The sequence below is a fragment of the Nanorana parkeri genome, unplaced genomic scaffold (assembly GCF_000935625.1).
Source record: "Nanorana parkeri isolate BGI_ZX_2015 unplaced genomic scaffold, ASM93562v1 scaffold2603, whole genome shotgun sequence".
In the NCBI taxonomy this organism is placed as follows: domain Eukaryota; kingdom Metazoa; phylum Chordata; class Amphibia; order Anura; family Dicroglossidae; genus Nanorana; species Nanorana parkeri.
The window spans coordinates 58,990-72,157 of NW_017308871.1; the positions used below are offsets into that span (position 1 = coordinate 58,990).

General features: G+C 45.2%; 1 protein-coding gene across 2 annotated transcripts; it reads right to left on the bottom strand.

Annotated features, from left to right (window-relative positions):
• Window positions 1-658: 658 nt before the first annotated feature.
• Window positions 659-11,914, bottom strand: PRDX2 (peroxiredoxin 2). 2 transcript variants are annotated; one of them, XM_018573907.1, is made up of 7 exons: window positions 11,802-11,914; window positions 9,539-9,692; window positions 5,089-5,211; window positions 4,886-5,016; window positions 3,567-3,679; window positions 2,138-2,143; window positions 659-669 (listed from the first exon to the last, which is right to left on the bottom strand). In XM_018573907.1, exons 1-5 carry the CDS (start codon window positions 11,902-11,904, stop codon window positions 3,594-3,596), a joined length of 597 nt encoding a protein of 198 aa, XP_018429409.1. In that variant the 5' UTR covers window positions 11,905-11,914; the 3' UTR covers window positions 659-669; window positions 2,138-2,143; window positions 3,567-3,593. The 2 variants fall into 2 exon arrangements, with proteins under 2 accessions (XP_018429409.1, XP_018429408.1); XM_018573906.1 differs by lacking the exons at window positions 659-669; window positions 2,138-2,143 and having other exon boundaries at window positions 3,450-3,679.
• Window positions 11,915-13,168: the final 1,254 nt, after the last annotated feature.

Below are 13,168 nucleotides of genomic sequence, written 5' to 3' on the forward strand. Positions count from 1 at the left end.
ACTAAACAGGTTTTGACAAAATTCCATACAGCTGTTCCATTGTGTAAAATCAACAAAACAGGACGGTCACCTGGTCAATAAACTAACAATAAAAATCGTTAGCATAGGTGTGTTAAAAAACAAACAAGAATACAATACATGAGAACACACCCTAAATACACCCCTAATATATCTACTTCAATTATAATCTACAACATAAAGTACCCTACAACTAACTCAGTGTTGCACTTAATGTGAACCATCCACCCCAAGGAGTTAATTAGTCCAGAAAGCTGCAATGGCCATGGAGCAGCTAGAGGACTAAATTCTTTTCCAGAGAGTAGCGTTTAATTGGATCGAAGAAACAGATGAACAGGAACAATCCAACAGAGTAATACAGAGTAAAATATCTAGACCTCAGATGATAAAGGTTCCATGAGGACCCACTCTAACTACCCAGCATATATCTCCAATCTATATACGCACCTCTGTGCCTCTCTTCATGACTGAATTCCCCTCTCAGACACCTTAGGCTCTCTATTCATATACAGTTTAGTGCCATTCACTAACACTGAATGGATTCTGATTGGCTGGTCTAATTACCCCTTTGATGTTAGTCAACTAAACAGGTTTTGACAAAATTCCATACAGCTGTTCCATTGTGTAAAATCAACAAAACAGGACGGTCACCTGGTCAATAAACTAACAATAAAAATCGTTAGCATAGGTGTGTTAAAAAACAAACAAGAATACAATACATGAGAACACACCCTAAATACACCCCTAATATATCTACTTCAATTATAATCTACAACATAAAGTACCCTACAACTAACTCAGTGTTGCACTTAATGTGAACCATCCACCCCAAGGAGTTAATTAGTCCAGAAAGCTGCAATGGCCATGGAGCAGCTAGAGGACTCGAGAGGACACTAGCACTCCGGGAGCAGTTCATGATGGTTGTCCTTTGAGCTTTTGTCAGTTTGTCATCTCAAGGTGGAAGTATAATCCATAGTTAAGCCTGATCCTGTGACTTGAACTCTACAATTAAAAAACAGATTTCAGATCATGATTACTACCCTGCCCAAGGAACCCTCGGTACCACTGGCCTCCTCTTTAGATGCTGCACATGTGCCTGAAGCTCTCCTTTAGTGTTGTGCTCCGACTACTCTCCTGTTATACACTATAATTAGCAATGTAGTATAGGGCTGCAACAACTAATCGACATAATCGATTATAATCTATTGAGAAAGTTGTCAACTTTTTAAATCATCGATTAATCGGCTTCCGACTGGTTGGCCCTGTTCACGGCTCCACACATGCTGCGCGCCACACTTCCTCCCCACCTCACGCTCGCTGCTGCCAGACCCGCCCGGACGCATCCACACGCAGCACCTCCTCCGCGCCTCACACGTAATGCAGAATACCGCCAGCTATAATGTACTATTGCTGGGATTTGTTGTATTCCTCTATAGCTGGTGGTATTCTGCATTGTGCTGTGTAATGTACTATTGCTGTGTTTTGTATTCCTCTATAGCCAATGCCATTCTTCATCATTGTTGTATAATTTTACACTTTTTATTTCACTATATTGCACACCACACTTTTCTTTTTTACTTCCATCGCTCCAAGCTTGCTCCTGTGATAGACTACAATGTCAATACAAACTAGTAGTCCCATCACTAGAGCCATTTTTTAAAATGTATTTTATTTTTTATCCGATTAATCGAACTTAATAATCGGCTAACTAATCGATTTTGAAAATAATCGTTAACTGCAGCTCTAATGTAGTATCTAGCTGTAGGAATGACAAGCCTCAGTTATAGCAGGAAATGTTTACTAGAGCTGCAGCTAACGATTATTTTCAAAATCGATTAGTTAGCCGATTATTAAAATAAAAATCTGCAAAGCAGAAGGAAACCAGGAATGCATTGGAGGTTGATCATTTCCAGGAGCCCAGCAAACCTATATCTTCAGCCTATTACCCTACTAAAACAAGGGTACTGCATATCTAGCAAGTAAATCGAGAGTGTCCCTTTTTTTGATGATTGGTTTGCCTGAAACCACAATCTCCCACAAAGCCTAAATCCATGCCAAGGTTCATTAGAAGGGGGAACTAGGGATGCACCAAGACCAGTTTTAAGTAGCACGTACCAACATTTATCTTTGGGTACTCGCTGATACAGAAACCGGATATCCTATTAAGGAAGCCAGGCAGTGTGTAATGATTTGCCACCTGGCTTCCCGATTAGCAGATGATGGAACATGGAGACTGCTACCCTGCTAATCTGGGTGGCGAGTGCTTCACAAGTGATGAGGGAGCATGGAGGCAGCTTTCCAGCCAATCAGGAAGCCAGGGCAGAGTTAATGACTCGCAGCACAGCTTCCCGATACCAGAAGCACAGGTAACGGAGCATTTGGGAGGTTACTTGCCCTTGATACAGATACAAATCTAGGCTTTTGCTGCAATAATTACCCTCCTCTCCACAACATTAACACCTTTCCACCACTAGATGTCCACAAGCTTCCACGCTGCATGACACCTAGGCTTATTAATGCTAGAGGCTGAAGACATCCTACCAGTGTAGTGTCATGGACCCATCCTAAGGGCATGTCCCTACTGCACTCTATACTTCCAATGATTCATACATGCCGGCGTAGAAGACGGGTTTTTAGACCCAAAAACACTGCTCGAAAGTCGGGGGTCGTCTTATGCGCCGGATATACTTTAGCTAAATACAGTATACAGTGCTGAGCCAATCACAGCAGGCTTTGTATTCAATACAAAGCCTGTATTAAGGAATGCAAAGCCTGCTGTGATTGGCTCAGCGCGGTATACTGTATGTAGCTGAAGGACTGAACCCGGAAGATGGACACTGCGAGGATTGTGGACAAGGTAAGCGACTGAAAATTAACCCCAAGCCACACTCAGGAATACCACAATGGAGGTTAGTGGGTGCATTTAAACATTATTCTGGGCTATACTCGTCTTATACGAGTATAGCCCAAAACCTATATTTTAAAACACAAAAAGTAGGTGGGTCGTCTTATACGCCAGCAAATACTAATAAAATATATATATATATATAATTTATTACACACACCCAAAACACAAGCCCAGCTTGCACTTAGACCGGTCCCCTTCAGCCTTGCTCCCCCTCCAGTCATCACATGCTATACAGTATATAGAACGTGAGGATGCAGAGTGACATTCCATCATTGGAGCAGAGGAGACAGGATGGAGGGAGTGGTGTAGGAGCCAGGCAATATCATGGTTTGGGTAATTATACATGTTATTTTAGCTCCCCAGACAAAAGCATTTAACCCTTGCAGTACAAGGGTAGCTCTCATGGCAAGGATTACAATTTGATTTGCCTGCAATTCTGCTTTAAGTAGGACAGTTTTGCGGAGTGCCAAATACATCCCGATCACAGGACCAATGTTTCTGTATATACACCATACACACAGAGTTCTAACAACATTTTATTTACGATGGAAGAACTAAGTGCTTTCGCCTCCAGAATATGGAGGGATGGAGTGTCAGCATGAAGACAAATCAGTGCAGATCAGGGGTCCTCCTGTCAGACGGTCATATCTTAGGGAGGGAAGTCAGCTCAGTTGTTTGCAGAGAAGTACTCTTTACTCTCCTTCACATTGGGCTTGATGGTGCTGCTTCCAGGCCTCCATCCTGCAGGGCAAACTACAAAAGCAAAGACCACAATTAATGCCTGGACAGAGACTTCCAATTCACTTCCCATTAACTCTGAACACCAAGATAACCAGATTGTCTAAATACAAGTCATGTGTATTCTCATTGAATCATCGGAGTGCCGTGTATGTTTATTCCAGATCGGTGCAGTAATTCAGCATGAAACCTATCTGTGCAAGAGCTTCCAACAACAAAGACCAGTCACCAATGCTTTTCCTTGGGCAGGATGCCTGGTCTCCTCTCCACCCCATAACATAGTTTCCTGCAGGAAGCCTGTAGAGCAGTAGTTCTCAACCTTTCTAGGGCCGGGACCCCTTGGTAACATTTGCCAAGTTGTGGTGACCCCCAACGGTAAAATTTAGGGTTGACGCGGCTGCTGCAGCGACATCTGGTGGCGTGGCAGGAGAACTGACACTGCTGCGCTAGGAGAGGGCTGAGGAGGACTCTCACCTTGCACAGCAGAAATCACACAGCAACCCCACAGCTTGAGAACCACTGCTGTAGAGGGTGAGGTTCATTGGGTCCCTCCCACAACTCTGCTCTCTGTACAGAACAGGAATTATGTCCCTGCTACATTTACAGGGCAATATCTAGCTTTGCTGAGGCATTTGGCCTATGTGACATTCTGCCTTAAAGGAGAACTATGAGGCCAGTGCTTTTCACTCACCTCATAGTTCTAGCCGACCTGTGACAATGAGACTGCCACAGGTCGGCTCAGTAGATCGGGAGGTGAGCGAACACATACCCGGTTCGCTCGCCCCTCGATCCTGTCACGGCTCTCTGCCGTGACAGGGGGAGGGCTGGATTCCCCTCTCCGATCTGCCAGCGCTGACTGGCGGAACGGACGGGGGAGGGGGCGGGTACAGCTGGCTCTGCCTCTAGATAGGCAGAGCCAGCTGTCACTCACGCAGCTGGGCGGATCCCGTCGTGATCCGCTCCGGCGTCTCAGTATACCGCGAGTTGTAGCTCACGGTATACTGAGCTTAGGGTAATGGGAGGACACTAGTTTGTGTCCTCCCGTTACCCTAAGGAGAACTATGGGGAAAAACACTGACCCCATAGTTCTCCTTTAAATGTTACACATGCTGGAGTCAACCTCTATCATGGATTTTCACACCACCATCTGCTGCAGTCAATACAAGCAATATGATCCCATCAGGGCCGCACACCATGACACAAGATTAACTTCCTTCTTACCCTCTCCATGCTTGTCAGTAAACTGGAAGGCCTGCACCAGGCGGAGGACTTCATCTACAGAGCGGCCCACAGGGAGGTCATTGATGGTAATTTGGCGGAGGATTCCTTTGTCGTCAATGATGAACAAACCCCTGAGGAAGAGGAAGCGTGGTCAATACTGTATATAGATTGCAGGTATCTCAATGCATCAGCAACAGGCTTACCTGAATGAAACACCATCTTCCTCCTTCAAAACTCCATAGTCCCTGGAAATGGATTGCTTTAGATCAGACAATAGAGGAATGTTCATGGATCCCAGACCACCATCCTTGCGAGGAACATTGGTCCTGAAAGTTGTGCAACAAAAGGATTTGAGAAGCCAGCTTGCTAAAATTAGTGTTTAAATAAGTGTTCAGAAAAAAAAATAGCTCAACATAGATCCACTTCACGTTCTTCAAACCAGCCAACACATACATTTGAATTGAACACTCCAGGATGGAAGGACTTGTACATACTCCCTACATCTGTAAATTCTATAAAACACAAGGTTGTGGAACCCCCCCCCTTTCATACTGATCAGAAGGGTATCTGTGTTCAGATCAGCTGTCACCGCTGCGAAATCCATGTCATACAGTTCTCTGAAAAAACTGGACCCCATGTTGGTGTATGGGGAAATCTGATGCATGTGGACATGTGTCTATTTACAACCAAAATACCAGATTTGGCACAATCAGGTCCATCAAATTGAAACACTGTTCTCTTTTGCAATTTCAGACCTGGCCAGAGTCTGGGGTAACTGGACAGCCCTCCATTTAGACCTGGCTACCCAAAGACTAGCATTGGGCATCCAATCGGGTCGGCCCGAAAAAGTGACAGGCGGACCCAAATCGGACCACCTGTGTGAAAGGTGCCTAACAAGGGCAATTTATCGTACATTTTTCTTCTCACATCCACATATTCTGATCTTTTCAGGAGACCTGGCAAAATGCTGCCCCTAGACCAGGGGTAGGTAACCTTGGCACTTGGTGTTGTGGAACTACAAGTCGCACAAAGCATTTCAAGCCACAAGCATGATGGGATTTACAGTGTCACCAGAGCTGGAGGGCCAGAGTTTGCCCACCCCAGTCTTAGACCTTCTGCTGAGCTACAGGGACAATGATAAGAAAGATTAGGATTAAAGGACCCATCTATCCCTATTGGTTCACCCTCAAATACTGCAATTGTCATCTTCTCATGAGCATAGCATTAGAAGTTCACAGAAATGTATCCTTCCATTCTTTAACCACCACTTCAATTGAATTAAGGGGTACTGTAGACTTCCATTTGACAAAGGAAAGGTCAGCTTAAATTCTTAGTTTACTCTTTGGCCCATTGATTCAGTTATCTGTATGTAATGAAGTCTACTGCAATGTCTTAGTATGAGACCTTGGTTTTACCATGTCCTGCCTAACCCCCCCCGATCTTCCATCAGTTAAAAAAAATCCCAAACACCAACCTGACCTTTCTGCATCCAATTCTGGGGCAGGCAAAAGTAATGTGTCACGAGCAGAGGGGGGACTGTGTTGAAGTCAGCAAGCACAGGGGGAGACTGGACTGTCCTGTGATATTCAGGCCGTCCTGCATTGTACACTGACCACATACCAGGACTTTTTGGCTAGAGCTGGTCAGGATTTTATGGTCTCCAATAGGGAGATTTTTCCAAACCAGAAAATTTGATGGAAATCTCTCCCAACAGACTATAGAAGTGTTAGAATCTAGATTTTTATTACCATCTGCCTTGCTATCTTGACTAGAATTCCATTGGTTTCCAAAGGGTCTCCCATGTACTGCATGCAGCTTCAGGTCCTCCATCTACAGATCACTCGCAGTTTGCACCAAAGGCACCTGCTGCTCCTGTATGATCCAGCTAAGCTTGCTGTGAAGTCTCAGGCTTGCTGTGACATTGGACTATGACCTGCATGTGCAGCTGATAAGGTTTGTATGACCCAGACAGCGGTTCTCTATAGAGTGCACAAAGACTTCCAAGTCACATGAATCATGTTGGCCACTTCCAGTGAAAAAGTCTCAATGCCAGCAGCAGTACAAGGCCAAGTATGGGTGTCACTCCTGCCACAAAATCCAAACTAGCTGTAGAAAGCACTGGAACATCAAAGCATGGATCTTACAGTAACAGGACTTTTGTTTTTACTGAATGGCAAACTTGTACAGTTGGCACAGAATGTAGGAAGCAAGGCAGTTTATAGTGTGTGGGCAACTGACACCCAAGCAGTATATTGCTGCAATACATGCCGAATTCTCCTCATTTGTCCCCAGTGCAAAAAAAAAAAAAATTGATCTGCCAGAAAACCAGTGCGCTCTCCAACTCTTACAAGTAAGCCAACCATGCCTCTATAACAGCAATGAAATCCCAAGCAGTGTTCGTTCTGGGCCACAGAACTGCTCATAGGTGTGTGTGTGGGGCCCATCTGCAGTCTAGCAGGAAGAACACTGCTTGGTAGTCTCAGTGCAGCATAGCAGAGTGCAAAGAAGTCATTGGCTCACTTGGATTTCTGGCCTGATTTGGTTTGTTCCCACAGCATTTAAGGGATACAAACATAGGGGTGGTGCTGTGTGAATGGGAGAGATGTACAAAACCCCCCCCCCCTCCCAAATCTCTTTTCAGCCTCAACACTCTAGACATTGCCATAAAGCAGAGGTATCCCAACTTCAGCACTCCAGTCATGCATTGCCTCATGGGGCTTAGTTTTCAAAAGTGCCAAGGTTGCATTGCCCTGCTGTAAAGTAAATTAAAAACCATTAACCTTTATGCTTTGCAATGTTCAGACTACCTGGGTGAGCCGTCCCTTCAGAGCCCTGCACAAAAGGCAGTCTGCTCGGCTGTAGATTACGCAGGAGCTTTCAAAAACTGCCGTTCACACTAAAGCAGATCTGTAGTCACCCGATAAGAGGTTTGCCGCCACATGGCAGTTACATGAGAGGCCTGCACTGTGCTGGCTGGGTGGGGAATAGCAGAACACTGCAGAGATAAACATTAGCCACAAGTAACAGCTCCACACCCTGCTGCCTTCTGCTGAGTCTTCAGGTCTCATGTATGATTCATGGGCAAAGACCAGAGTCAGTGAAGCCAGAGAACTCATTCTATAAAGAATAAAGGAGGCTTCGAAGTGGTTCGACAGTTCCACCGATCTCAAAATCTGCAGCATTTGGAGTAAAGGTGCCCATACACCTTACGAATAGCGGCCGATTTTCATTTGCGATCGCGTTTTCAGCCGATATTTGTAAGGTTGATGGGCAGTGTACAGCCGCAAATACTGTACAATCGTACAACTCGTCTTTCCAGCAGGCTAGAAAACGTGTCGAATCGTACAATTTTCCCATGGTTGGTGGAGTTTCTGTACATCAAATCGTACATTTAACACTGCTCATGCGTAAACAAAAATCCGTGTGGTGGATTAACAAACTGTGTCCACGTGATTTCTGCTAAAGACCGCTAATTGGACTGTGCGATGGTTGGGGCCGCCGTACGAAAATCATACGATAAGCGGACAAAAAGTTTCCGCCGATGATTGCAAGGTGTATGGGCACCTTAACGTGGATAGAGCACAGCAACCTCTCAACCAGAGTCCTGTGGCTTGCTCGGAGTTGCTGCAAATGTTTTTGCACAGCATCATGCCTTTCCATGGTGCAGGGGGTCCAAAATGACTGAAAGGAGAACCCCTTTGCTTTTGTGTGGGTGTCCCCTCAAAATCCATACCCTTTTCTAAGTTTACATTTTAGACTGGAGTACCTCGGGATGTCGCATACTTTGAACAGATGCAGTGACTGAAAAGGGGTTGAGAAACACTGTAGGAAGTGAAAACCTGTCAGGTGTTGTGCAGTGTCCATTGGAAAGATTCTTCACTTCCTGTCTGTAGTCTATACAAATTTGAGTGAATCTTGCCAAAGGAAAGAAAATGCCACCTTTGTTGTCTCCGGTATGTCCCCATTGGAAGAGTCACGTTATGTTTCTATTCCAGTGACTACACAAACTTTTGGATTTTACCACTTTGTCTTGTTAACTATAGTCAATAGGAGAATGTGGGTAAGAGCTCCAGCAGTGACATACAACATAATTGGGGGTTTAATCTTCCCCATTTAAAAATTGGCTTTAGACACTTTAAGGCACTAGTTTTGTCTTGTGTTCTACTGTCAGCATGTGGTCACAAACATGAGCCCCTTCCAATCAGACTTTCCATGTTCCAGTACTGTTATTTGCACTGATAATTTAGGAAAGCCCCAATGACGACAACTTTAAAAGACCCCTTCACATTCCTGCACGCCACCTCAAATCCCTAAAACCCAGGGCACTCTAAATACTCTTGCTTTACCTATTGAGGGTAAACAGGTTCTCTTTTAGGTAGCCTCACTACAAGTACTAGCCAGCTTCTGTGGCCCACCACTAGCAACTCCTGTCTCACTAACGGGCCATTACTGACATGCAGCCTTGCATATAAACAGGTCCATGAGGCAGCAAGGGGCCGGCCAGAGTAGTCAACATAAGTCTGTCTGCATTTGCATTACATTTATATTGCCTGGAAAATCCCTTTAAGAGCAACCAATGACAAAATGAGTAGCCCATTAGATCCTCACACCTAGTCATTGAACAGGATACAGGTGCTTTTGTTCAATGCTCACCATGCGAGGTGGCTGAAGTGGGAGTCTACAGAAGCCCCGAGGACCTCACAGCCAATCTTGCGGAAATCCTCTGCATGTTCACTGAAAGCGATGATCTCCGTGGGACAGACGAAGGTGAAGTCCAGGGGGTAGAAGAACAGCACAACATATTTACCTGCCAAAAGAGACTTTGCATTAGCTTGCCACAATCAATACAGTAGTCTTGCATTCCATATGAAAGCTAGCTATATCCTGAATAGTAATGACAGGGGAGCCATGGTCATTCAAGACCGCTCAAGAGTAAAGGGTCCAGTGCAAGGTGTTGAAGGCCAAATTGTCCTTTGGCACAGAAGTGCCTTTGCAGACCAAGTTAAAATGAATTTGTGCAAGTGCCATACCCACATCATTGCCCGTCCCATCTTGATGCCAGGATGCTCTACATGTCAGACATTTGCTCCCGGCACCACAAGAGTGAGCGCTCAGTTTCAATGCCATGCACTTAGTTGTAGAGCAGCTGAGCACAACGTTGCTACAGGAAAAGCACACTGCACAGCTTCTACAGCAAAACTCCGGGTAAATCAAATCTTAACCTTGCAGTGGGCTACCCCATGCACTGCAAGGGTTTATGTGCTTGTTTTGTCTAAGGAGTTAAAAAAGTTACTCATTTGAACTACAATCCCAGCTTGCTCTTAGCCTGGACCCTTCAGCCTCGACAACTCCCACTTGAGGCCCCGCGAGTCTTGTTCTATACAATGTATAGGAGTTGAGGCTGAGGGGCATACCATAGCTGGAGCAGAAGAGTCAGGCTGCAGGGATCCATGTAGAAGCCAGCCGGGATCATGGTTCAGGTGTGTACAACTATTTTAGTGCCTTTGCCAAAATGAGCTCTTGACTCTTGCAGTGCGGTGGTAGCCCCACTGCAAGAGCTAAGATTTAAAAAAAGGGGAGGACTAGTTGCTCCTGTGACCCCAGGAGTAAGCATCCAACGCTATGAAGCTGTCCCCAAAGAACAGCAGGAGCTTTGTTTTCTAGCCCATGCCATTTTTCACACAAGTGGGTAATTCATTCTCTCCACTGTAATCACAGGAGAGACAGAAAGCAAGCAGCTGGTATGTGAAGGGATCCAATGCCAAGAACTTGTGAAGACAGGGATGTGTTCTATAGTCCAGAAAACTTGGCGGGGCTGAAAGCCTTTCTTGGGATTGCAAAGCAGCAGAAGCAGTGTTGTTGGGTCACTTAGTTTTCTTTTGCAGATAAATTATGAGGAAATGCGTATGCATTTTAGACGTGTGCTGAAAAGGTTCAGCATGTCTCCATCAACACTGGCCTGTCTATTACAGCTTTACTTTCAGCCTTGTTAGCTGAAGTCAGAGCACAAGGTACCTGAATCCCACCATTTGAGGCTGTCAACTGTAGTGCTGCAATGCAGCAAAAGGATGCCAATAGTCAGAATCCACCCCGGCTGCCTCTGAGTCACCTGAGCAATCGGCGGTTACACAATTCCTCAGCTCTCACTACAGAGCCAGGCAGTGTCCCATGCTGGCTTTAAGCAGTGGGCAGAATTACTCTACCTGCACATTTTGTACCCATGTCCTTTGTAATAGTTAACAGCATAAATTCTGTATATAGCTAGCCCAAAAAGTACAACAACAGAACGTCTGGTTTTCCAGTGCATTGCAGGTACCAGTTCTGGTGTTGTGCGTCCCCCTCCCCCCATGTGCTTAGTGAATGGCGCAACACCACACTGGTGCCCATTATAGTTGCCTCTTCAAAGGCAAGACATCTGCTCAGGACAAATGCAGGCTCTGCTACCTGCTTTGCAGTGCTACACAATGGCTATGTACTACTGCTTCTTCACTGTAGTAGAACATCTACATTAAAGGGTAATTCCACTCTCCCAGATGAATTGGAATGGCTTGACAACCCCCCCCCCCCCTTGCTATACTTGCCCTTTGGGTGAACACTTTCCTCTGTGGCAGTGTAGGGGAAGGGCTTTCACCCCAAGTATAGCGGTGGGCGGGGGTTTAGTCATCCATTTCCCTAAAGTCACCTGGGAAAGTGGAATTACCCTTTAATATTTGCAGGGCAAGCATGTTTAGTGGAACACTCCCTATAAACAATGTCCTTGTGTTTCAGAACATACAGCCCAGGTCGCGCAGCTAATGCAAGAATAAAAAAGTTTCAGTGAGATGGTTTGTTTTTCATGAAATGCCCAAAATATTCTAAGTGCAAAACCCGACGGTGCAAGTTAGAATACAAGAAAGCCATATCCGTCCCCACTCACCTCTGTAGTCTGACAGCTTGACTTGTTTAAATTCTCCATTGACCACTGCAGTCGCCTCAAACTCTGGGGCCGGCTTCCCGATGCGAGCGTTTCCTGCAGACATGATTCCACCTAGAAGACAAAACTATACATTACACAACATAAAACTCCACTTTAACCCATCAACGTGGAACAGGATTCGTGTCTGAAGTAGAGCTGCAGCTAACGATTATTTTCAAAATCGATTAGTTAGCCGATTATTACGTTCGATTAATCGGTTAATCGGATAAATAAAATAAAATGTAAAAAATGGCTCCAGTGATGGACTACTAGCTTGTATTGAGATTGCACTCCATCACAGGAGCAAGCTTGGAGCGGTGGAAGTAAAAAAGAAAAAAATGTGTGGTGTGCAATATAGTGAAAAGGAAAGTGTAAAATTATACAGCAATGAATGCAGAATGGCACCGACTATAGAGGACTACAAATCCCAGCAATAGTACATTATACAGAGCAATGCAGAATTTCACCAGCTATAGAGGACTACAACAAATCCCAGCAATAGTACATTATAGCTGCTGGTATTCTGCATTGCGCTGTATAATGTACTGTTGCTGGGTTTTGTAGTCCTATAGCTGGTGGTATTCCGCATTGCGCTGTATAATGTATTATTCCTTGATTTGTAGTCCTCTATACAGTGCAGTGCAGAATATCACCAGCTATATACCAGGGATACAACAAATCCCAGCAATACATTATACATACAGTGTATAATGTATCGCTGGGATTTGTATTCCTCTATAGCTGATGGTACATTGCGCTGTATAATATACAGCACAATGTACCATCAGCTATAGAGGAATACAAATCCCAGCAATACATTATAGAGCACCATGTGTGGGAAAGTGCAGGCTTACCTGAGCAGTCTTCCAGCAACTTGCTTCTGAGATCGGACCGGTCTATCAGCGGCTGTCATCCCCCCACACCTGCACCTCCTTACTACATCTCCCCGCGTCCCTGTGCCGATCGGCGGTGAATGTGAGGCGGGGAGGAGGTGCGGCGTAAAGAGCGTGGATGCAGGCGGGTCTGGCAGCGGCGAGTGTGAGGTGGGGAGGAGGTGCGGCGCACAGCTTGTGTGGAGCTGTGAACAGGGCCAACTGATCGGAAGCCGATTAATCGATTATTGAAAAAGTTGACAACTTTTTCAATAATCGATTATAATCGATTATGTCGATTAGTTGTTGCAGCCCTAGTCTGAAGGGTCCCTCGCTTTTAAAATCAATGAAGATCTTACCATGCACCCCGACTCTTGCTATAGAAATGGTTACCAGTCCTTATAAAACAGCGGACAGAGGAACTGAAGACCGGATGCAGCCTCATTTACTCTCCTT

Excerpts from the sequence above, each read along its gene's own strand:
- PRDX2 (XM_018573907.1), bottom strand. The coding sequence starts at position 11,904 with ATGTCTGCAGGAAACGCTCGCATCGGGAAGCCGGCCCCAGAGTTTGAG. Across the intron at positions 9,693-11,801 it reads CAAGCTGTCAGACTACAGAG|GTAAATATGTTGTGCTGTTC; the intron begins GTGAGTGGGGAC and ends CTCTTTTGGCAG. Across the intron at positions 3,680-4,885 it reads TACTGACAAGCATGGAGAGG|TTTGCCCTGCAGGATGGAGG; the intron begins GTAAGAAGGAAG and ends TTGCTTTTGTAG.